The sequence below is a fragment of the Mixophyes fleayi genome, chromosome 8, assembly GCF_038048845.1.
Source record: "Mixophyes fleayi isolate aMixFle1 chromosome 8, aMixFle1.hap1, whole genome shotgun sequence".
Lineage (NCBI taxonomy): Eukaryota > Metazoa > Chordata > Amphibia > Anura > Limnodynastidae > Mixophyes > Mixophyes fleayi.
This window is the reverse complement of record NC_134409.1, coordinates 106,929,167-106,955,856: the sequence shown is the minus strand read 5'-3', so window position 1 is coordinate 106,955,856 and position 26,690 is coordinate 106,929,167. Positions and strand designations below refer to the sequence as shown.

The window sequence follows — 26,690 nt, the reverse complement described above, 5'->3', positions numbered from 1 at the left end:
GTAGCGCGGGAACCAGATATTTTACCCACTCCTGTTTGGGCAAGTCATTTCAAACACCTGCAAATGTCCATTAATATCTCCAACAGTATCAACAAATTTGGTAAAGTGAAGAGATTCCAATCTGGGCACAGCACATGACGGTTCTCGGGCTGCTGCTGGAGGCGGTGCCCACCGATTGCCCCACAACTTGATGATAAGCAACCTCTCTGCCTCAGTTGTTTTGTCTCCCAGGGACCCCAGCTGCTGCATTAGTACAGAAAAGTTACCCTCATCACGCTGTCGAACTTGCATCACTGGTTCACTCTGTGGGAGGGGACTGTTGCTGGAAGCATATGCTATGTTCTGGGATGTTACTGCAGGTACTCCTAGGTTTGAAGTTAACATCTCCTACTGGTCACTGTCAGCCTCCTCCTCTGCTGACCCGCACTGCGCCTCCCAGGCTCTCAGCACCTGTTCCATTTCGCTCCTTGTCGCTGTGTAAGAAATTTCCAGCTTCTTTGTTTGGCACAGTATCTCAAGGTCCACCTTGGATATTTTACTGTATTCAGACATCCTGTGCGTTCACCTGGCTGCAGTTATTCCTCTCCTGAATAACTCGGCTCTCCTGACTGATGCACAAAAAGTCGACCGGGGTTATCCCGCCGCTTGCCACCAGAAATCTGTGACAGGATGGACCGCCTATGCCACCCTGTCTGTTGTTGCTGGGAACCGCCTGGGCTTACTTTGCCACCGTCCCCTTTTGTTGTTTCAAATACGCCCCTCCTGCCACAGTAGGAGGAGCCTGCTGCCACCACAGAACCACGTTCCTTCTGGATCACCTCTAATTCCACAGGAAATACCTCCTTACATAAATCTTTATATATATCACAGAAATGTTTTACCTGCTAGATGTAAAAAGACATTAACAGAGATGTAATGCAAGTTACCAACATTTCTATAAATGCACAAATGGTAACTAGTTAATCTTACAAACTAGTTAATATTGCCAGGTCTGTGATTATGGTATTAAATCATTGTTGCTTTATATTTTTCACACTGTGTGTGAGTGATTTGGCAGAGAATTTGGGTGCCAGCAAATGCACGTGTGGAGCCATCTTGTTTGCCATTAATGTTCATGGTACTGTTGCCTTTGCCTATTGTATTCCCCATTGTTCCAATTACCCAGTCCCAATCCTCCCCCTATTTAAATCTGCCTTACCCATTTTCTTCCCCCCAAAATAAACCCCACAGTTGATTGTTTTTAACAAAAATGCGTGGCACATTATTATTCAGAGGGTTGAGGGGCTTCCCACACAACCCCTGGTGGATTCAGTTAAAGTCTGCATCCCACCATACTGTACAGAAGACTTGTGTGGAGGCACTGAAGAGAGAGAGAAAAATTCACCATACCCTTCAGAGTGCTAGAAAAAGGGTGCTACACTTAGAAACAGGACTCTCTTCAGGATTCCTCATTGTCCATAACAGAGTGAACATTACGGGGCATTAGGACTGGGTAAATTTCAGCACACACCATCCTTTGCACACACAATAAACTTGGTAAAGAATTTCTTATAAAATGAGAGTTTGGTGCATTTTTGGCATTCAGCCACCGCATGTAGATACTTTATGCACACTGCTGTGTCACTATGTTTCATAGGGATTGTATCTTTTATTAAACTGCCATGTATTTGTGCTGCTGCTCTGTAGCTAATTTTAGCCAGCCAGCTCAAATTGGTGTAAATTTGGACTGTTGTGAAGAGATCATTAGAAAATAGACTGTAAATAAATGTGAATGCTATAAATAGTAATGAAGGAGCAAAAACAGCTCAAAATCACATGATTTACCTAATTTTCCACAATTTTCATGAAATCCGGATCCAAAACCAAGACCGAAACACATGAGGATTTTTGGGCAAAACCAAAACTCGAAGATGATTTTAGAAACAATACCAAAACACCGGGTCTGTGTACATTGTTACATTATGGTATTGTTTACAAATAAGGTAATATGACTTTAGCAGTTACTAATAACATTATTAAACTACACTATAGTGGGGAGTAGGTATACATACTTGTTACACCTGATATATATTTCGTAAATGCATCTACATAAATGAACCCTATACTAAGTACACAACAGGTCCACTTTCCTTCTGAATTTAGCACACAGTCATCTAGATAAATAAAATATATATAGTATATATGTCCAAGGAAAGTGCACACACAAATTAAAAATCCCCTATGCAGGGTTCATAGTAAAGATAAAACTTCACCAAGTTTTAGAATAGAACAGACCAGTACGAAAGGTTGTAGAGTTTCAATCCAACAAAATATTTTTTACAAATATATACTGTAGGTAAGTGTCTCTGACTTAATTCAGAAACCTAGATGAATTTTGTACGGATGACTTACGCCAATATGTAACATTAACATGGGTGGTAAATTCACTACAGAGCTCTCTTTAGTTAAATATATGTAAGGTCCTTGGACTTGGCTGTTTGTCCAGTGAGCAGTACAGCCTTTATCTTATTTTTAATGTCCACAAATAATTTTAACCTGTAGTTCACAGCAAAAATACTGGTTTCAGTTACAACAAAATGCCTATTTTAAATCTCCATTAAAATTATCCATTCAGTTGTAATTTCACGGTAGCATTGTACACATTATTTTTCATAGTAGCCCTTAAGACACATATTAACTTTTCAATGTTATAATTTTCACATATAGTAACTGTGATGAAATTAGCTTGATATCCCCTCAACCAGCATGTCCCTTGTTTCTCACAAAGGGCCTGATTCATTAAGGATCTTAAATGAAGAGGATTCTTATTTTAGTCTCCTGGACAAAACCATGTTACATTGCAAGGGGTGCAAATGAGTGTTCTGTTTTGCACATAAGTTAAATACTGTCTGTTTTTTCATATAGCACACACATATCAACTTTACATTTCAGTGTACAAATAAGCTATCAAGTATTTGTGTGCTACATGAAAAAACAGTCAGTATTTAACATATGTGCAAAACAGAACAAGAGGGAGAGAGGGAGAGAGCTAGGTGAAGCTCAGGGGAAAGCACTGTGGAAATTTGACCCTGGATATAAGGAGCCACTCCAGGTGGGAGAGTTTTTCATTCTGAAAATTGATGACAGAAACTGTGGGGTCCAGTACTAAAAATATGGCAGGGCCCCCTTTCCTATACATGTCCCTCTTCACCATACATGCGCCCCCTATCCCTCATTACAGTACATGCCCCCCCACTCCCTCATCACAGTAAATGTTCCCCTCTCTCCCTCACAGTAAATGTCTCCCTCTCTCCTCTATCACAGCAAATGTACCACTCTCCCCTCCCCCCAAAGTAAATATTCCTCTCTCTCCTCCCCCCTCCCCCCAAAGTAAGTAAATGTACACCTCTCACCTCCGCCCAAAGTAAATGTTCCCCTCTCCCCCAATCACAGTAAATGTACACTCGCCCCAAAGTGAATGTTCCCCTCCCCCAAAATAACAGTTAATGTGCCCCTCTCTCACCCCCCAATCTCAGTTAATGTGCCCCTCTATCCTCCCCAATCACAGGTAATGTGCCCCCCCAATAAAAGTTAATGTGAACCTCTCCCCCCCAATCACAGTTAATGTGCCCCTCTCCCCTCTCTGCAATCACAATAAATGTCCTCCTATTCTATCTGCCCCTCCCCTCCCCTATCAAATGAATACCCAATTAACTTGTCTTCTCCTCACCGATGCTGCAGGTCCCGGTCACTGATAGAGCAGCGAGCAGTAATGACATCACTGCACCGCGCTCCCAGCCTATCAGAGCCTGGGAACTGCAGCACCACGGAGAAGAAGTTGCAGCATGGTCGGTCAGACTGAGGGCCTGGACAGTCAGGGAGCAGGGACAGATGGAGAGGTCTGTCCGGGCCCCCTAGTCTGTCTGGGCCTCTCACAGCTGCACTGGCTGTACCTACCCTGATGGCGGCCCTGCAGCTAGGTGACTGTTACTCCTTAAGCTAGGGGGCTAAGGGACAGATAATGTGGTAAACCTGCCTGGCATTTATTTACTGTGTGTATATAATTTTCTAATGTTGATTTTATTACAATAAATGCGCTGTTGTACTTTTCTAACTGCATTTGCCTTAGTGACTATAGGAACCTTAGAAGGTACTGGGTAGGTATCACGTATGAGACACACTGATTGACGGGATCCCGCTGTCACTTACCTTTTCTACGGGGGATGTACTCCTCCGGGATGCATGCCGCGCCTCTGTTGACAGGGCGTCATCTTGCCAGGTGAACTGCAAATGCGCGAATCAGCATTTTTCTCCATTCATTCTTTCCAGCCAATCGGCTGTCTGCTTTCCCTATTTAACCACACCTCTTGCACTAGTATGTTGCCAGATCTTCAGGTCTCCTCTCTTATTCAGACATCCTGAACCCTGGCTCCTGTTTGCATTCCTGTGCTATCTCACCCTGTGTGTCTACTCCACTGTCACTCTGGTAAGCTCTGCAGACCATCGCTACCTGCCTCCTGAGTCTCCAGCACACTGGTCTGCAGGCTATCTCACCCTGTGTGTCTACTCCACTGTTTATGTGGTAACACTCTCCAAGCTCTTCTGTCATTTGATCCTGCTTATCCATGTTATTCCCTTTGGTGTCTTTGGTTCTAATTTTGGTCTTGTTTACCTCTTAAGAAAACCATAACCTGCGGTTTGGTAGCTGCGTATTCTAAACTCCCTCTCTGCTTGACTGCGCGCCTCTTGGAGGGTAGCATCAATTCGAGCAGATCGTACAGGCATTCTTCAGATCTTTGTGAACGTGACAGTAGGCTTCCCTGGCATAGTAAGGCAACCCTGGGTGGCCAGCCAGTGTGAAGTGGGTAGAATTGGGCCAGAATATCCGGTATCTTCACATTAATTTTGCAATTTTCTAATTGTCCTTATATAATTCAAGTAGGAACTATAAATTTTATTATATAATTAATTTGGAGTTAATTTTTTTGGGGTAAATTAGGACCAATTCAAAAATTAATTCACCAGCAAACAATTTCTGAATCAGACAAATTGACTTACCCATTTCTATTGCCCATCTTCTTGAAGACTTTGTTACCCCTGGGTTTACATCATGATCTGTGTCCATGTAACCAAGATCTGTATGGTGTGGTTCCAATTTAAACTACCGAGCCACAGAATGTGAACAGAACCTAATGTTCTTCATGTCATGATTGGTGGCAGTTGGGAGTTAGTAGACCACACTACTCCTCCCATCCAAATCCACTTCACGGAGCCCTTTACTGCTACATTTTGGCCAATGAAGTGCTCAGCTATAGAAAGTGAATGGAACCTAGTGCTCCTCAAATGCTGATATGTGGCAGTGGGGGTCTGAGTCCATAGACCTAGTCGAGGTGGGGGAGCCACTCCACTGCATCCCTGCCAGCACTGGAGGGCAACTAGCTGGCTCTACCTAATGCCAGCACTGACCGAGGCTATGTCACATCCCAGGCTGCACTGAGGTCACAGGAGCTGCACTGGAAGTGACAGCAGTTAATTCCAGTTGTGCGCATGCGCAGAGTAGAGGGATAACCCTCCATGTAGACCCATGCTGTTGGTCTGGCAATTTGGCCGTTTCTTCTGACAGGATAGCGGTGGCCAGTGCCCCTGAGCCCTAGTGCTGGGTGAGGGGAAACATGAAGGGGAGACAACATTCATGGTAAACTCCATGGAGGCGCCAATAGGGCTCTCCATAGGAGCAACTGGGGCAGTAGTAAAAGTAAACAACAGAGGGGAGAAAGGGGAATAAATGAACAGGGAGGGCAGGTGATAAACTACAGGGAGTGGTGTGGGGGATAAAATAACAGACTAAATAACACAGTAAATAGCAGCACAAAGGGGTTAAAATATGTGGAAAAACACAGGCAAGAAAGGCAGCAAAGGGCACAAAAAAGGCAGAGAAGCCTAGACAAAGTGAAGGCAAAAGCAGTGAAGGCAAAACAGGGACAGAATGAAGGAGCACAGTGTACTTATTCACAGCTTTTCCTGGATCCAAGAGGCCAAATTCACTTTTCATGGAGCTTTATAGCCTGCCCCTTAAGCCTTCTCACTGTGACGCCCACAATGGGCGCACCCAAAACCTTCCATTGTTTCTTAACCCTTTAGTGAGGTCCAAACTATTTATGAACACAAACCTCAGCTTTTAATTTTCCTCAGGCTTACTTCTATCCCTTAATTATAATACCTCAATTGAGATTTGCCCATCTATGATATGAAACAAGTATTGGTTTTCACAAAGTTTGTTGCGTCAGTATTTTTAGACCTTTTTGTCAGATATTGCTATGGTATACTGAAGTAAAATTACAAGCATTTCATAAGTGTCAAAGGCTTTTATTGACAATTACATTAAGTTTATGCAAAGATTCAATATTTGCAGTGTTGAACCTTCTTTTTGAAGACCTCTGCAATTCGCCCTGGCATGCTGTCAATCAAATTCATTTTTAACCAATTAATCAATGCTTTGAGTTTGTCAGAATTTGTGGGTTTTTGTTTGCCCACCCGCCTCTTGAGGATTGACCACAAGTTCTCAATGGGATTAAGGTCTGGGGAGTTTCCTGGCCATGGACCCAAAATTTCAATGTTTTGATACCTGAGCCACTTAGTTATCACTTTTGCCTTATGGCGAGGTTCTCCATCATGCTGTAAAGGCATAGTTTGTCACCAAGCTTTTCTTGGATGGTTGGGAAAAGTTGCTCTTGGAGGATACTTTGGTTCCATGGCTCTTAGGCAAATTGTGAGTGAGCCCACTCCCTTGGCTGAGAAGCAACCCCACACATAAATGGCATGACACAGGACTGATGGTAGCGCTGACCTTTCCTTCTCCAGTCAAGCGTTTTTCCCCAGATGCCCCAAACAATCTGAAAGGGGATTCATCAGAGACAATGGGCTAGATTTACTAAGCTGTGGGTTTGAAAAAGTGGGGATGTTGCCTATAGCAACCAATCAGATTCTAGCTTTCATTTATTTAGTACCTTCTACAAAATGACAGCTAGAATCTGATTGGTTGCTATAGGCAACATCCCCACTTTTTCAAACCCGCAGTTTAGTAAATCTAGCCCAATGATTTTACCCCACTCCTCAGCAGTCCAATCCCTATACCTTTTGCAGAACATCAGTCTATACCTGATTTTTTTCCCTTTAGAGAAGTGGCTTCTTTGCTGGTCTTCTTGACACTAGACCATCCTACAAAAGTCTTCACCTCACTGTGCGTGCAGATGCAGTCAAACCTGCCTGCTGCCATTTCTGAGCAAGTTCTGCACTGGTGGTTGCCCGTTCCCACAGCTGAATCAACTTTAGGAGAAGGTCCTGGCACTTACTGGATGTTCTTCTTCACAACTATCGAACCTCTCCTAGAAGTTCTTGATGATCCGATAAATGATTCATTTAGGTACAATCTTACTAGCAGCAACATCCTTGTCTGTGAAGCCCTTTTTGTGCAAAACAATGTTGACTGCATGTGTTTCCTTGCAGATAACCATGGTTAACAGAGTAAGAAGAATGATTTCAAGCACCACCCTCCTTTTAAAGATTCCAGTCTGTTATTATAAATCAATCAGCATGACAGAGTGATCTTTAGCCTTGTCCTTGTCAACACTCTCACCTATGTTAATGAGAGAATCACTGACATGATGTCAGCTGGTCCTTTTGTGGCAGGGCTGAAATGCAGTGGAAACAGGGCCGGACTGAGACTTAAAATCAGCCCTGGCATTTAAAGCACACAGGCCCACATGTTGTGGGCTCCATGCGTGATATTGTTGCACACTGATGTTGGCGCAGTGTGCGTTGCTGCTGCTGTACAACATGATGTAGTATGAGTGTGTGTGGGGGGGTATTTATTTCTCCTAATATCCCTCAACATTATATAGTTAGCACCCATATTACATCAATAAATACCATGACAATATATTATTAGTACCCAAATTACAGCAATAAATAACCCCCCACACAACACTCCAACTACATCGATACCCACCCACATTACAGCTACCAGCATCATCCCCACATTACAGCAACCGGCATCATCCCCACATTACAGCAATACCCTATCATACTTATTAGCCATACTAAACCCCAAACACACTATAACAATGCCACCACGCCACCCCATACTACAGCAATACCACCAATTATACAGTCGCCACTGTAGGAAACCAATGTTTTGCTTTTTTCAAATCTCCCACAAAATAGCAACAACAGAATACTTACACACATATAGGTAACAGGTACCCTTTTCCCTCAATTAAATAGTAATGGCAGAATTTTCATGAATCATTCCACATGAAATAAAACTCTAACAAATATATCAGAAAAAACATAACTATTGAATGATCATTTGAACCCACACGGCCGCATTAAAAGTATTTCCATCTACAGAAAAATGTCAGAGAAAAATATTTTTTATACTACAGTAACAGGATATGCGTCTCTTCTATTCATTTTAAATAACACAGTATATAAATTAAGGGGGATAGAGGAGGGGAGTGAGAGATAATTGGATGTGATCCATCAGTTTGATTAGATAGGAAACATTTAGATTATTTACCTGGAGACATCTACCCCTTGACTCACAGGCAGGGCTGACAAGAGGAATTTTGTGCCCTAGTACAGCATCTTCTTTGGGCCCCCGTCATATTCAACAATGAGAGACTTGCCTTTGGCACACCGTTGTGCGCCCAGTTCATATTATGCCACACCGTAGTGCGCCCAGTTCATGTTATATCACACCGTAGTGCCCCCAGGTCATGTTATGCCATATAATATTACACTCAATTCATATTTGGCCATGCAGTAGTGCTCACAAATCATATACCATACAGTAGTGCCCCCAAACTCATTCAGAAATAAAAATTGGTACAGCATATCAGATACTGAGAGTGTGAGTCCCAGGAGCAGCTTAATACACCATTTACAATGCAAACAAAAATAGATATATTGACATAATCACAGATAACATTTATGACAAGCAGTGCTTTTTCCTCTTAATTAAAAGTCTCTGTACAGATAAATATGCAAGAAAATTACAGCGCAATAGGGAGCAATGCATAGTGTTTTAAACGTCATTGGATACACAGTAGTGCCCCCAGTTCAACGAAGGATGGTTAAAAACACATTGCACACGAGAAAATCTATGAACTTACCTGATTATGGCATCCTGTGTTCTGTTCTCCTACTGGGCGCGCTGGGCGAGAAGGGATCTTCAGCTGTCAGCTCACACAGCCAGTCGGGAGCACGGGCTGAGGGCAGTGGTCAAAGTGGAAATTTATAAGTGGGGGTATGGAAAATATAAGTGAATGGAGTATGAAGGCTTGATTTTTTATTTTCTTTTAACATTTGTCCCCTCTGTGCATTCCCATTCTTCATTACTACTTGTGTTTTATGATGGCTGCTTCCTTGACATTCCCAAAAATCACAGCACCCCCCCTTCCTGCGAAAATCGCGGCACCCCGCCTCGACCCCATGCAAAAATCGCTGCATCCCCCGCGACCCCTGTGCAAAAATCATGGCACCCCCTCTCCCACAGTGTTCTGTTTTGCACATAAGTTAAATACTGCCAGTTTTTTCATGTAGCACACAAATATTTGATAGCTTATTTGTACACAGAAGTTTAAAGTTGATATTTGTGTGCTGCATGAAAAAACAGTCAGTATTAAACTTATGTGCAAAACAGAACATTCATTTGCACCCCTTGCAATGTAACATGGTTTTGTCCAGGAGACTGAAATAAGAATCCTCTTCATTTAAGATCCTTAATGAATCAGGCCCTAGATTACTAAACTCTCTACTAAATATTGTTCTGTTCCAAATATCCACTGAAATCTACATATAAAATATATTACCGAGAATTTCATACTTTCATATTTTATACATGGAATATACAGTATATCAACACCTTCCTGATCCACAGCAATTCTCATGAAATCTCTTGTAATGCAAATTATTTCTTATACAATGTTTTCTTCTGACAGTTTCCCTTTACTTCAGAGTCACGTCATCACGACTTACATCTATGTTAATTTAAAGGGCAATGTATGGACCCCTCGGGTTAAGTGTTTAAAAACTTAACCTGAGGGGTCCAAACATTGCTGCAGTAAATTAACATAAATGTAAGTCACGATAAAACGATTACCACCAAGTGTAATACCCTGCAAATCACAGGCATATTACTGTATGCACTCATTCAGAAAACTACAGTTCCCCAGAGTGCCTTTGGGAATTTAAATGCAAATTACATCTGCTATTTTGGGATGGCCAAACTGCAGTGAATGAACTATAAAGTTCCAGGAGGTTTTGGGGAAAAAGGGGAGAAGGCAAAAATGCACTGGCTAGTGAGAGATGTGATGTGTGATTGCTGGCTGAGCTAATACAGGATCTTCCCAACAAGAGCAACTGAGTTGTTGTCTTGAGGGATGTTTGCAGCCAGCCCAGAAAGAAACATCTTTGCAGAATAGGAAAAGACCTAACTTGCCACTGCCCATGAGATGTCAGCAGGATTCATATGAAGACAGATACGTTTCTTTTGCTGTGCTATGTTCCCGTTATTTAAGTGAGACATCAAACTGGATGGATTACTAAGTGGACACTGTCCTTTACACTTGAAACCATTTATTGTGCAGAATTGCTGTTGTTTACGGAGCTCGGGAGTCACACATGCGTCAAGTTGACTACTGATTTCACCTTGTACAAGTAAATAAGCTTTATGTGTCAGCTGAAACTTCGCTTAAATCTATGGATTATAATTTACCCCCTTGGGTTTTGTATATATATCGTAAAGTGAACTAGAAAGCATCTAACCTGAACTAGCTGGACTACTCCATGTTGCATCTTTACTGATTTTTGTGTGATATGTATGATCTGTATAAGTGCACTAAAAGTATTGTGATTGATTGGTCTATATTATCTGCTGCTGCAGCATTTAGTTAGCAGGTTTAGTTAGCAGGTTCTCCAGGTATGACAGAACAATGGTGAAAAGGGTGTTTTCACCATTCCTTGTTGCTTATGGATATTGACCAGTCCCTCTGTTTCTCCCACTCCTCCAGATTGGGGCGGCTACAGACACAGTCAACATAGGATCTTCCATTGCTGTGCTTACGTCCCTGGGAAGATGGAAGTTGGATGCAGATAACACATACATTAGAGAAAAGAGGTGATGGCTGTAAGCACTGTCTTTCTCCCTATACCCCCTCTTTAGGTAACCCAGGGCCTTTCTGCTTGTCACATTTAGCGAGGGGGTGAAGGGAATTTCCCTTTTTTTTTTTCAGGGACCGCGCCTGATTAGCTACTTGCCTCCAGGGTTTTTATAGGTTTTAACCTTCATATGGGTTACCGCAACCCCCCTTCTCAAACCACCTGTTTGGTTTCCGGCCTCACCTGGTTGCAGTGGTGGATGGTATATGGAAGAACTATGGCTGAGCTTTGATGTGCAATTGCTCTGTTTTGCTTCTAGATGCGCACAAGGAAAAGATAAGGATATGAGTTGTCGGACACTCACACATGTACTGGGTAATCTAGGCATCACTGGGCACACAACTGGGTCTCATTTGCACATCCCATAGTCGTGAAATGGTTGGGTTGAAGGCAATTGGGATGGTCGTCCCTCATTCCTTATTGTCTTCAGATATAGGCAAGGTTGGTCTCTCTGATGTCGGGTTAGGGAGGTGTAAGTGAAAAGCACGACAGAACATACCACAACATCATGACAGCGATTGTGTCATTCCCGGCACACTCTTCAGACTGACTGCTTCAAAACCAGACTTCAAAGGATTCTGATGAATAAAGATGCCGGGCACCTACAGTGACATCACTTTTTATCCCAATGGTATGCTTGTTCCTGTTAAGGTAGTAATTTAAGGAGGACACAGCTGTACAATGTACAAGCCTTTGTAAAGCACATTGTACAGCCGTGTACCATACCATTGGATTATCTTTGTGCAGTCATCCTAATCCTTACTTATTTTCTTTGCATGTAATGTCACTATATTTCCCTAAAGAATGATTTGATACATGATTTGCATATGTAACCTTTAATTATTTATTACATGTTTATATTTTCAGGTAAAAAGCACAGAACATTTACCAAAATATAATTCTTAAGACAATACGGATATGAGGTCTTTTACCCGGAAAGCTTGGGGCCGTAATTAGAATATTTTCTGATGGGAGCACTGCTTGTGAGCAAGATGTTGTCACAAGTCGCACTTGACACATTCACTGCCTCAGCTTCTCCTCCAAATGCTACTGCCAGAAAAAAACTTCTGTTTTCTGATAGTCACACTGATGATGAGTCAACAGCACAGCAGCACCACAATGTGAACGTTTCTTACATCTGGTCAATCTTAAAAGAATTCCCAAATATATTGACACTTCTAGCATGTCTCAATCAGATACACCTTGTCTTAGTAGAATGGTGGAGGAATAATTTAATGATAAAGAAGAACTTATAATCTGAGATAGTCCCTTTGAATTCTGGGAGGTACTAAAGGAAATTTGGAGCCCATTGTACAAACTAGCTATGGCGTACTTAAGTTGCCCACTCTCCAATGTGTACTCGAAAAGAGTGATTAGCTAAACCGGGAACATTCTGAGTGCTCGTCAGAGGAGACTACTTGCCAAAAATTTTGAAAAACTGGTGTTCACTAAAATGACCTACAAATCGAATGAGGAATACCATTGTTGCTTCCAATTACCAACAGAATGTATAGATTCCAGTGGCTGTGAGTTAATATTGTGATTATTGTGCTTATCAGTGATGAGAATGATGATGAGGGTGGTGACATTGTCAACAAATAGTAGGGGACATGACCACTGTTAGCAATATGCCCATTAGTAATTTGTTTTTTAAAAAATAATCCCTATCTATTCTGGTTCATCAAACAACAACCAAAGTGTTCTCTTTTGTGGGGGCCCAAATAATTCAAGCACTTCAGCCACAAAAGTGGCAGCCCCTGCCACTGAAGTGCTTGGTTTGATAAACTATGTGCTTTTTAGCATATGGGTAATTCCATCTTGCACTATTTTACATTTTGGCCTTTCGGTCTATGAGCTTCTGTAATAGTAAAAATACTATGCCTTCGACAGTTAAACAATAATTTATTTGATATTCATAAAGTCAAGAACATTTGTAGACTATTCAGGTATTGTCAGTATTATTAGATCATCAATTCACATGGTGGACAGTATGATTAGGTGGACTATTGAAATGTTGACAATATTATTATAGGGTTAGGCAATTATTATTATCCCTATTATTTAGGGATAGGGCAAGGGATATGTTTAAGAACAGGTTTAGGTATAGGAACATGGTAAAGGTGAAAGACTGGAATAGGGGCAGGGTTAGGGATAGGGACAGGAGCAGGGTTAGGGATATGGATAGTGTAAAAGGATGCTCTTGGGGTATGTGATACCTAAGAGTCTGAAAAATGTATGGAGGACAATTTAACAATGTTATTTATGGCTATTGCCGTCAACCAACTACACACAAAGGTAGTTCTGATTTAACCTAAGAAATATCATTCTTATTTTTCCATAAAGCCACAGGACCAATTTATATATAATACATTTTTGCTTATATTTTTAAGAAAAACTGCACACAAGATGTAGCTTCATTTAAAATGTTTTGTATTCTTAATTAACATTCTAAGTGTAAAATTCCTATATATCTATTATAAAACAGTGAACAGAGTATATTTATACAAACTCAACAGGTTCTGTTTACTCTATTAACATGGGTGGTATAGCATAGATGTTTATACAATACATTACATTCATCGCCTGTGCTATACATATACAATTCATTGTATGTGTGTGTTTCTAGGCTACTGTGTGGTACAAAGTGGTGTGTGTGTCAGTCTTACCTATTGTTAAAGGTGTGTGTGTTTGGGATGGGAACTGTGGGGGAGAGAGACCATCAGGCTGGACTCCATTTTAAGCATTCAAAACACACATTTCAAGCTTCCACATAAATTCAACAACAATATAAACCTAAAATCTGAACCAAAATCATATTATCACACTATAAACTCTCTTTATCACACATATAAACTTATACCATTTATTCATCCATTACTCACTATCCACATTCCACTCACATAGAAACTCATAGCATTACAGCAAAGATATTATTTACTTCACACAGGATATATTTTGTCTAATCATGATAATCACAATAGCAACCATATTGAAGCATGGAGGGATTAAATCAACCTCCATTTTCTCTATTGTCTGAAACTCAGCCTCCTCTAAACACATACTGTATATCACCTTTGTGCCAAAGTAGCTACCATCACATAAACTAAGTTTCTCCATCACTAAGCTGTATTATTTAAAAAAAAAAATATCACATAACTAACTACCTTCATTCATTCAATGATCCATTCTAAATATCATAGGACCTTACAGTTTAAACCAAAGACAAATAATACAAACTCTATATATTCCATTCAAACACCATAATCCTTCTCACTGTGTCTCATAAATCGAATATATAGTATAGTCTAGTCTCACAACTGCACAGCATTACAGGAGTTAACATCAAGATGGCACATTGTCGGCCATCTTACCACTATATCCAGCCATACTGCAATTCCTATTTATGCAGCAGTCTACACACAGTTCCATATTAATCACACAATCGCCATTATCAAGAACTATATTTCTCATTCAGAACTTTACATTGCCTTACAAACTGTATTCACAACATTACAACTCTATTACAAGACAGGCAGTTACATATTTTCCTTTCATCTTTGATTCAAATACACTTTAATCGATTTTCACATACTAGCCATCCTCTAATATAAATGGCCTTCCAGGCCTCTCACACACAAAAATCTCCATTCCATTCAACTTACAGTTTCCATGAGGTATAGCAGTGGGGTGGAGCCAACCTGCCACAGGAAGTGACTCACAAACTTCTCAGGATTTCACAAGCCTCATGCCATGAGGTGAGGGAGGGAACTTACATTTGTTCACTAATACTAATTCAAACATGGCTGAATGTGGAGATAATATGTTGGGAAATGGAATATCCTTATCAGATAGGGACAGATAAGGACAGGGATAGTGTTAGGGATAATACTATCTAAATTTGAATTGTCAACCTAATAAATACTGTCTACATTTCAATTGTTGTCCTAATAATATTGTCAATGTCATTATATTGTCGACTTTACAACCCTGTCTGTTCATATGTCCACCAATCATATTATGTCAATCCTGTAGCTGTTGAACACATTTATCTATCATACCTGGATGGGTGGCCCCAAGGACCATGTCATCTTGCATCATTTAGCATTGTGCCTTTAGTCTCTAAACACCTGTTAAATAATGTCTACTGATGCAGAAGCTGTCCGTCTAGTGAGTTTTGATACTGCCACTGCTGACCCTCTCCATTGTATTGCTGCTGACCCTCTCCAATTTACTTTTGCTGACTCTCTTAAAAGCATTTGCTGCTAACTCTCTCTAATGTGTCACACATGATGCCTAACAGGTAGATACTTGGTGTACCTTCTATTTTAAAAGGAAAATGTAATTAATGTAGACATCTTTGATAGGGATGATGATGATGAGGGTGATAATTTGTCACCATTGAGGAAGATGACCACTGTTATTCAAGTGTCCATTATTCATTTGGTAACATCCTTATCTATTCTCTAGTTGAACAACCAATAATCAAAATGTTGGATTCTGTGTGGGCCCAAACAAATGAAACACTTCAGCCACAAAAGTGGCAGCCGTGGCGTTGAAGTTGTTGGTTTACTAAAATATGTGCATGTCCTTTTTAACATATGGGTGGGTGGGTGCCATCTTGGACAATTTAACATTTTATCCTAGGTTTCTCATCGTCTTTTAAATGTCTATTGATACCACAGTAATGGGCCAATAGTTGGCACCTCAGAAGAACAGTAAGGAAGGATTCTACAGGCCCAGTGGTATAGAGGAGAGGCAAAGGTCCCTGAGTCCCGCCCAATTGCATAAACTCATGAATTTTTTATTGTCTTTGCTTGTGGCATAAGGTTTTACCAAATCAGCAGATAAGTAGATAAGGAATACATTTTTCTTTAAGACAGCACCATATAACCTCTAAATTAGCAATATTACAGTCCGGGTCAGAGATACAATACAGTGTGGTCATGATGTCTCACTTGTTTCTCTTAAATAAGTTGAACATAGCAAAGCAAAATAAACCTTAAACTTATCGGTCTTGATAGGAGTCCTGCTGACATCTCATGGGCAGTGGCAAGTTAACTCTTTTCCCCAATTCCAAAGATGCTTCCTTTTGGGCTGGCTTTTACAAACCTTTGCTGCAAACATCCCTCAAGCAAAAGTTGATCAACAGCTCTCTATTGCTCTTACTGGGAAGATCCTTCATTATCCAAGTCAGCAGTCACACAGCACAACTGACAGCCAGCAATTATTTATAGGACTCTACCCGTCTGTTTTTGGCTCCACCACTTTTCCTCAAGAATCTCCTGAAGCCTTCGTTCTATTACATTCTGGCGCTAAAATGCCTTTTTTTGGGGGGGGGGGGCTTTTTGTAACTTATTGCAATGTCTAATTGTTTTCTGTAGGTTTCTAGTTCAGCCTGGGGCTCTAGTGAGCAGCCTGGGGCTGTAATTTTCAGTTTTTCTGACGTAATTTGCAATAGAATATAATGTCCCAAATTCTGTCTCAATTTTTTTGAATGTGGACTTTCAAATTCAATTGCATTGTCTTGTCAAAACAGATGTTTGATTTACATACTTTTTACACTTCACTAATATAACATATGCATTATTTATACATTCCATATATATATACATTTTATATTGCTATACATGACATTATATATATGACATATTTATATACTTATAAATATATATGAGTGCCGAGTACCCCTGTTTGATGTACAAGGGCAGCATTACGGCACATATTACTACTATTCAGTCAGATCAGCTTACTCATACTATAAACAAAAACCCTGCTCTTGGCTCCCGATGAATACTCTGCCCAATGAGAAATGCATAGTAAATAAATAAATGAAGATGCAGATCACCTACATCTATTTAGTTTTATCAGTGTCTAACTGTATTAATTCTACCACCGTCCATTCAATCACCTCTGCCTGCTTTTGTAGCATAGGATGGATGCTCTATTATGTCCCACATTTATTGTGTGCCTAGTCTTTGACGGTTTTTTATTATGGCTGCACCCCACCCTCCATAAACCACATACTACAATAAACAAGACACCACCCGTGCATTTTCAGGTCAGCTCCAGGCCATGTCTCCCTGAGGCACAGGCACCTTGGGCTACAAACACCACTGGCCTTCCGGCATCAGACCAAGGAGACCCACCCATTCAAGGTGTCCCAAACAACCGTACTAGTTTAGATATTACACTTGAACTTAACCAAAAGAACAAATCGAAATTGACATTTCAATCTCAAACTGGACATAACTATGTAGATATACATGCTAACTGGATGTAGATACATGGTAACTGGCAAACATATGAATGCCCTTGCTTGATACACAAGGGCAGCATTACAGCACATTTTACTATTCAGCCAGATCTACCTAACTTGTAGCAGAAAAAGCTCAACTCTTAGCTCTCGATGAATGTTCTGCCCAACTTAGTACTAGTCTTTGATTTTTTATATTATATATTTTTTTTATAAATGTCTAACTATGCATTCTATCTCTGTCCATTCTGTTTCTGTAGCATCAGTCTATGATGGATGCCCTATTAAGGACCAAACTTCCAAATGTATTGCTGCTGTCCCTCTCTGATGTGTTGGTGCTGACCCTCTCCAGTGTGTCAAGCTTTGTTTGGTTTTGTGCACAAGTGCAAAATGAGATTTCAGTTTGCATAGCAAGATTATTGAAGTGAGATAAATGGGGTTTTGCACCAGCTCAGACTTGGCAGAGATTGAGTCTTATTTCATATGTTTATATGAATCATTTTGCACCTTCCAACTGCACTTCAGCTATTATTATTATCGTAGATTTGTAAGGCGCCACAGTGCTCTGGAGCGCAGTGCAGTAGGGAAAACAGTACATACATAAAACAAGGACATACAAGGTAGACAAAATAAATGCAAATATGAAAACAAAGCGTATGAAGGACCCTGCTCATTAGAGAGCTTACATTCTAAGTGGAAGAGGGCACAGCTGATACAAGAGGAGTAAATGTGATTCATATAGTGGATATTGGGTTAGTTATTAGGGTGCATTAGTGTGAATAGTGTTATTTAGGATAAGGTCAACTCTAAAAAAGAGATGGGTTTTCAAAGAGCATCTAAGATTTGAAGGCTGTGGGAAAGTCTGATTGAACGTGGTAAGGAATTCCATAAGTCGGAAGCAGCACAGAAGGAGTCTTGTAGGCGGGAGTGAGAGATGGTTACAAGAGGCGAGAAAAGGCACAGGTCAGAGGTAGATCTAAAAGGGCGGAAGGGAGTGTATTTTGATATGAGATTTGAGATGTATGCAGGGGTGGTGTTGCTGAGGTCTTTGTAGGTAAGGGTGAGTAATTTGAATTTGATTCTGGGGGACACAGGGAGCCAGTATAGTGATTTACAAATTGGTGCAGCAGATGTAGAGTGATGAGAGAGGAAGATCAGATCAGTATTGCAGCAGCATTTAGGATGGATTAAAGTGCGGATATATGGGTGTCAGGAATGCCAGATTGCAGGAGATTGCAATAGTCAAGACGGGAGATGATGAAAGAGTGGAAAAGAGTTTTGGTAGCATGTTGAGTAAGTAAATACTGTATTCTGGCAATGTTTTTATGGTGGAGTTGACAGGACTGGGAGAAACTATGGATGTGAGGAATAAAGCAGAGGGCAGAGTTAAGTTCAACTCCAAGGCAATGGGCTTGGAAGACTGAAGAAATTGTGGTGTTATTGACAGTGAGTGAGATTTGAGGGCAGGTGGTGACTCTGGCAGGAGGGAAGATAATAAGCTCTATTTTGGACATGTTGAGCTTTAGGTAGCATTGGGACATCCATGTGGACATAGCAGAAAGACACTTGGTTACACAAGATAGTACAGAAGAAGAGACGTCAGGGGAAAAGATATAGCTTTGTGTGTCTTCAGTGTAGAGGTGGTATTGGAGGCATAATGAGCGAATTAATGTCCCAAGAGAAGAGGTGTATAATGAAAAAGGAAAAGGGCCAAGAACAGAGCCTTGTGGGACCCCAATAGATATTGGGAGTGGAGAGGAGGACGTGCCAGAGGTAGAAACACTAAAGTAGGAGTTCGATAGGTAGGAAGTGAACCAGGAAAAAAAGATATAGATAAGATAAGATATCCGCTGAGATATTTGGTCGAAAGTGATGTCTCTGCCATGTATTTGTGCCACTGCCCTGTCACTAATTTTAGCCAGACAGATTCTGCAGACTTTGGTCAAAATTGGTGGAAATTATTTTATACTAGGAATTCACGCATTACTCTGGCCTTATGGTGTTGGGAGAAGGTGGAGACAAGAATGGCAGTCTTGCCCCAAGATGCAGAAGTGGACTTTTATCATTATGTGGTCTCCCCACTGTTCGTGTGTGTCTGTGTCTTCTCTCTCCCTACAGGTCCTGAATGATACACGTGAAGGCCAGCAGGTTGCAGGTCTGTGGATGGCGCAAGATTCGGAGGTTCTAGGTTTCTATATACCAAGCGGTGATGTTAACATAACATTTGCTATATATTAGTTTTTCTAGTTTTCTTTGCCTAGTTAGAGCGAGTTATCTGTTTAAGATTAATGTATGTTGGTATTTAAAGGGTCTGGTGGGTTTTGGGGGTTGAGTGGCCCCTTTCTGCATCTCAGGGCGCCCCCCATATGTACATGTTGCTGGAGTTTTTTCCTTCCCCTTCCAGCAAATACTCTAACCCTCTATTCAGGGTTATTTTGGGGTTTTTTTCCCCCATGTTTCCTGTTTCTTTTAAATTTCCTTTTCCCTCCTATCTTCTTTACCCAGGGTACACATTAATACACTCAGTTGGTCTATTGTGCTGTCACTGTTCTAAGTTTGATTATGGTCTGGTACCTACTAGATTGATTGTCTGGTCAGAAACAAGTAGTCAGAGGAGAGTTTTAATAGCCTATTTCTTTTTTACAAATGGTTAAATTTCTGATGCGAAATGCACGAGGTTTAAACTCACCTAATAAACGAAGATTGTCATCATTCTACAAGCTCAAAGCAGATGTAGTGGCCCTACAAGAAACGCACTTTAAGGCGGCAGCCCCCCTGGTATTAAGAGATAGACATTTCCCACTATGCTTTACTGCTAATTGTCCTCATAAAAGGAATGGTGTGGCCATCTTATTTAGCAATAGAGTTGAATTCATCCATAAATCCACCATAGCAGACAAGGCAGGCAGATATATGATCTTGATTGGTACACTAGACAATAAACTAGTCACTATAGTCTCGCTGTACGCCCCTAACACCAGACAAGTTCCCATCTTGAGAGGGGTTTTCCAAGAAATAGAGAAATATAAAGAAGGAGGTTTGATAGTTATGGGAGATTTTAATATAGTAGCAGATCCAAAACTGGATAGATCCTCACAATTCTCATCTCCCGCTATGGACAGGAATCTTTCGGGCCCCTCCTTAGCCTTTTTCAGGTTGTTGGGGGAATTTGACTTATATGATGTGTGGAGAACTGCAGACCCTAATGGCAGAGATTTTACATATTTTTCTCCTGTTCACAATTCTTACTCGCGCATAGACTTGATTATTTCAGATAAATGGTCATTACTAGCTACTAAGCTAGTCAAGATCCATCCAATAACTTGGTCGGATTATGATCCAGTACTGTGGTCGTGGAGGGGCATTAACACTTTTGCCCCCCCTAGACCATGGCGTATGCCATCATATCTTCTGTCCCTCTTAGAAGCCAGGCTGGATATTAAGAAAGTGATTGAACAGTACTGCCAAACTAACACCCCCTCAAACACAAACATCTTTAACTTTTGGTGTGCGCTAAAAGCAGTCTTGTGAGGGGTAGCGATCCAGACGGGATCTCATTTAAAAAAAGCCAATGCTTTTCTGCAAAAAGAACTTGAAGAAAAACTAGTTAAATTAGACTTTCAGAACAAAGTATGTCCCTCCAAGAAACTGAGGAAAGAAATTACTCTTGTAAGAGCTCAACTTCAGAAAATGCTACTGTCCAAGACCTAATTAGCGTTAATAAGACTTTGGCAAAAATACTATGTGGCGGGGAACCGGGCAGGGAAGCTTCTAGCTAGGAAATTAAGGGGCCAAAGGGCTCAGAATAGAATTAAATTTCTGATAGATGCGTCAGGAAAGAGGCTCTCTAATCCTAGGGATATTGCCAACATGTTTGCACAATACTATTCTAAGCTCTATAACTTGAAGGACAATAGCTCTACTCTCCAACCTAGCCCAGCTGACATAGAGGGGTTTTCACATAGCCTAAATATTCCGACAATTGACTGAGAGATTGGGTCAGCCCTGGCAGCTCCCTGTACGCTAGCCGAAATTCAGGTAGTTATAAAGAATCTCCCTTCAGATAAAGCCAGATGGGTACATAAATGGCTTTTATGTGACATTCCAGGAGGACCTCCTCCCAGTGCTTGAGCAATTGTTCAATGAAGGCACATTGCAGGGGTCATTCCCGCCTGAGATGTTGGAGTAACAGTTAGTTACCATTCCTAAGCCGGGGAAGGACCCCTCCTCGTGTCTCAATTACAGACCAATAGCCCTCTTGAACTCAGATATTAAAATTTACGCAAAACTTATAGCGAATAGACGAAATGGTCTTCTACCAGGACTAGCTCACCCTAATCAGGTGGGGTTTGTGTTGGGGCATCAGGCCTCAGATAATACCAGAAGAGTGCTTGATATTTTAGAATGGGTGTCGAGTTCTCAGACAGAAGTGGTGACTCTCTTGACGCTGAGAAGGCTTTCGATAGATTACATTGGGGTTATATGGACAGGGTCCTCCTCCGGTTCAGATTCCAGGGTAAATTTCTCTCGGATATCTCTGCATTATACTCTAACCCTTCAGCTAGGGTGTTTTGTAATGGTTTTGTGTCAGACGGTTTCAGGATTTCAAATGGTACTAGACAAGGGTGCCCGCTGTCGCCTCTGATTTTTGTTTTGGCAATGGAACCTCTGGCGATTGCTATTAGATCCTCACTATTGTTCCCTGGTATTAATATCAAGAACATGATTCACAAACTATGTTTGTTTGCGGATGATGTCTTACTATTTGTGACCAGCCCGGAGACCTCGCTACCGGCCCTTCACAATATCCTTGATGCATATAGTCGAGCGTCATATTACAAACTAAACTCAACCAAATCTGAGGCCCTTCCAGTAAATATCCCCCCTTTGAAGACAGAGCATCTTAAGAAAACTTTTCAATACTCTTGGAAAACAGTAGCCCTTCCATATTTAGGCATAAAGATCACCCCATCTTTAGATAGCACAATTAATCTAAATTATACAGCTTTGATACAGCAATTGCTTGCATTAAGCAAATCATGGGCCTGTTGCGAGATCTCTTGGCTGGGAAGGTTGGCAACCTTTAAGATGTCTGTGTTACCGAAAATGATGTACCTATTTCGGACTATACCTGCTTACATCCCGAAGCCATTGTTTAACAAACTGCAGTCAATCATGTTGACCTATATATGGAAAGTTAAACCCCCTCGTATAGCTGGCTCTCGGATGTGCTTACCTAAGCAACATGGTGCTTTAGCATTACCTGATTTACATAAATATAATCACGCTTGTTTAATGTCTTAAATTAGAGATTGGTCTTTACCCCCAAACCAGAAACCGTGGGTTGATTTAGAGAGAGCATTGTGTTTAAGGTTCCCACTAGGGGATTTGATCTGGGTCCCTAAGTCTTGGCGTCCGGTATCTGCCCTTCTTCCCAAAATAGTTAGGGACTCCCTGGTGGTGTGGGATAGGTTTACTGCCAATAGCCAAAATTTCACGATCCCTACTACAAATATCTCGTTAGTGACTGTAGCTAAACTTATCCCAGAACTAAATCTAAATCGTTGGATAGAGAATGAGGCTAAATCTTGGTCTGATTTGCTTGAGGATCAGAAGCTTTTATCATTTACGCAGATACGAGATAAATTTCGTCTCCCCACCCAGGAATTTTATAAATACTTGCATATTAGACATTGGTTCTCTACCTCCCTGGGCAGGGATTGGAAATGGCTCTTGCCCCAGCCCTAATATATACGAGATTGACGAAAGGTCTTAATAGGGCAGGTATTACCTTTTGGTATAAATTTCTCTTTCCTCCCACATTAGATACTAAGTCCAGTTCCCAACTACAATGGGAAGTAGATCTTGGTATTACGCTCACCACTGGGCAATGGAGGAAGATATTCGTTAATTCTTTTCAAATGTCCAAATGTGTAAATCATTTGGAAATGACGGTGAAGCTAATTAATAGACTTTACATTACGCCGACTCGGTTACATAAAATGTGGCCCGCTCAGTCCAAATTCTGCTGGAGACAATGTGGTTCAATAGGGGATATTATGCACATTTTCTGAGACTGTCCCATCATCCGTCCATTTTGGGAGCAGGGGTTCAAGTTTGCCAATAAGGTCACTTCTCAAAGATTAGATCCCACTCCGGAAGTGGCTTTGCTACAACACTTTCCTCCACAATTTCCTCTCCATGCTAGATATGTGTTCTGTCACATTTTGATAGCTGCTAGAGCAGCGTTGGCCCAAAATTGGAAATCTCCTGATCTGCCCGTATTAAACAAAGTGATTGCTAAAGTACAGTTTAGCTTCGAGATGGAGACATGGGGGATGCCATATTCCTCTACCCCTTCATCACCACTAATAAAGTGGTTTGCCTAGCATGTGTATACTACAGAGGGTGAGGGGGCATCCAGAGCGCAAACTGATTCGTTGATACCCCTGTCACAGTTCTCCTTGAATGAACCCTTGCCAGGATCCATATAGTCTTCAGAAGGGGATACTCCAAAGGGTGTTTGACCCCCATGTTGTCGTTCTCTTTTGATGTATAACTGACCTACAGATCTTTTAGTTTCTATAATATTAAGTACTGTTTATCGCGGTGCGGTGTAATGTGTATACCCTACTATGTAACCCCCCTTCCCCTATCTTTTTTCTGGCCTTCCCTCCCCTTTTCACTTAATTTTTTTTTTTTTCCTGTATCCCTTAAATTTGGAGAAAAAGAAAAATACTATTGAAGTTAAAAAATTGGTGGAAATTTGGATAGTTGTTATCATTAAAAAATAGACTGGAAATGACTGGAAATTAATGTTAATGCTAAAAATTGGAGAAAAAACAGCTCTAAATCACGTAATTTTACCTATTTTTCCCAATTTTTAATTAAATCCCGATCTCAATTTTTAATTAAACCTGTCAAAAAACCAAAACACAAAGATGTTTTAGAACCAAAACCAGATCCAAAACCAAATCACGGGGGTCAGTGCACATCTCTACTCTAAATGAGCTCCATTGTGTATTTGCAACAGGTCTACTTTGAGAAAAAAATGGCCTCTATGGCTTTTGGTCAAAAAATTTACAATAGTTCATTTTTGAATTTAGCACACAGTCATTTAGTTAAATATAATATAAATGGGGTTACATATGAGAAAAGAAGGTGCACTTCAAAACAGTTAATTTGATCACATCATGATTAATTTATTGGTTATTCAATAAGAAGAGTACACTGAGCAATTCATTATTCTGGATCGCCTTGTTTAATTCCAATATATTGCTTTTTCTATGCGATGCTGAAGATATCAGGTACAATATAATCTTTATGACTTCCGTCAATCAACCCTTCTCCATTGGAATGAACAAACCAGCAGGAAACCTTATTTCCACTCAATAAGCTGCCACTGTAGTCTTTTTGTACACCCCTATAATCAGATAGTAAAATCTATTAATACACATTATATCTGTCAAAATACTTAACAATAATGCTGTATATGAAACATTGGAGATAAGGACCTGGATGTTTGGATCTAATATACTTAATGGAATTCACTGGTCATAAAGTTGCATTAACTATGAATATATGTAGAAAGATTATAAAACAATTCCAACTATACTGAGAGACCTAGATGAACTTTGTGCTGATAAAATTAGCCAACCTGTAACGGAAATTATATTAACCATGTTGTAAGCTTTATTCTGTGTTAAATGGATGTAATGTCCTTGTCCTTGGGTGTTTGTCCAGCGAGCAGCACAGCCTTTTTCTAAGTTTTCTTATAGATTTAGTTCACCTAAGAACTGTAAACGTTTTAGTAGACTTCATTAACAGTTTAGAGACTGATATCTTCTTTTGTCAATTTGCTACGAGTAAATGTGTGTGTTTGATTGAACCTCCGGACCTGATTTCAGGGCTCAAATTTAGAATTTAACTTAAACATGCTACTGTAGATTTTATATACATGCAACTTTAAATTTAATTTATAGATGTGTCTGGCACAAAGATGGGGTCATCATTATCATCAACCAGGAAACTTGCACTATGCCTATGGAACACAAAAAGATATGCTTCTTAAGAGGCATATCTTAAAGATACGTGTAAGTCAAAGTTAGGTGCATCTCTAAGGGGTAAGGTTGATCTTTGTCTACATGCCCTTACTGCACTTATTTTACACATGAATGCTCCTGACCTACCTCTCCAAAGGCAAGGAGACGCAAGAATAAGATATGCTGAACTTAGAACATGTGCAATGCAATAAATATTGCAATTTGCATTTTTACGCGGCGCAAATAAAATAACGTCCATGTGCCTACAGTGTCCAGTGTGCGAACATCAAGGTGAACGCTTACACTACACTCACTGGAAACATTTCCACAGGCTAGAAGTGTACCAAAGTGTGCAGAGATGTAGATCAACAGTCCAATCTCCTACCACTTTACAACCACCACTTTCTTTTTTTTTTTTTTGAAAAGATATTTTATTGAGTTTTTCCAAACAGACAAAAAGGGAAACAGGCAATACAGGTGACAGAAAGCTGCAACGAAGTTTCCACGAAATATAAACAGTATATTATTAATGATATGAAGAAGCAAAAATAGATTTAGAGAGGAAAGAAGGGAGGGGAAAGAGAGAGGAAAGAATAGGGGTGAGAGGGACGGGGGGAATCACTAGCCAGAGCAAGGAAAAGTAAAATGAGGAGAAGGTGGAGAACCATGACACGGTTTAGGAATAATAGTAGGGGCTTGAGGGCCTTAAAATGCGAGAGGGGAGGAGGCTCCGTAATGCTCAGTCCAAGGACTCCAGACCTTGTTAAATTGAACGGGGGTGTGGCGGAGAATGCTAGTCATATACTCCATATGGTAGACCTGCCATGTGCGGTTAATAACCGATGGCAGAGAGGGAGGGCTCGGATTTTTCCAAAATAGAGCAATTTGGCATCTAGCAGCACTGAGTATATGTGTGATGAGTTTCTGAGTTGATTTTGATATCTTGGGAATAGAGCGCGGAAGTAAGGAATACGACAGAGATGGCGGAAGGGAGATCTGAGTGATATCAGAAATTAACCGATGGACCGACTTCCAGAAAGGAAGTAGTTTTGGACAATGCCACCATATGTGAGACAGGGTACCTTCCCGACCGCATTGGCGCCAGCATAGCGATGAGGAGTCTGGGTATATCATATGAAGACGGTGAGGGACCAGATACCAGCGGTAAAAGATCTTGCGACTGTTTTCGCTGATCT

The 26,690-nt window shown here is 40.7% G+C and overlaps 1 protein-coding gene across 3 annotated transcripts in view; it reads right to left on the bottom strand.

Annotated features, from left to right (window-relative positions):
• Positions 1–26,690, bottom strand: part of LOC142099559 (inter-alpha-trypsin inhibitor heavy chain H3-like) — a 246,255-nt gene that overhangs the window by 117,793 nt on the left and 101,772 nt on the right. Inside the window, exon 21 of one of the 3 annotated variants that reach the window (XM_075183102.1) lies at positions 24,634–24,875. The exons of 1 other annotated variant lie outside the window; for it this stretch is intronic. In XM_075183102.1, coding sequence (XP_075039203.1) covers positions 24,737–24,875 — 139 coding nt within the window. In that variant the 3' untranslated portion in view covers positions 24,634–24,736. Of the gene's footprint in view, positions 1–24,633; positions 24,896–26,690 lie in introns of those variants that run through there. One more of the 3 variants, XM_075183106.1, reaches the window with a different exon arrangement.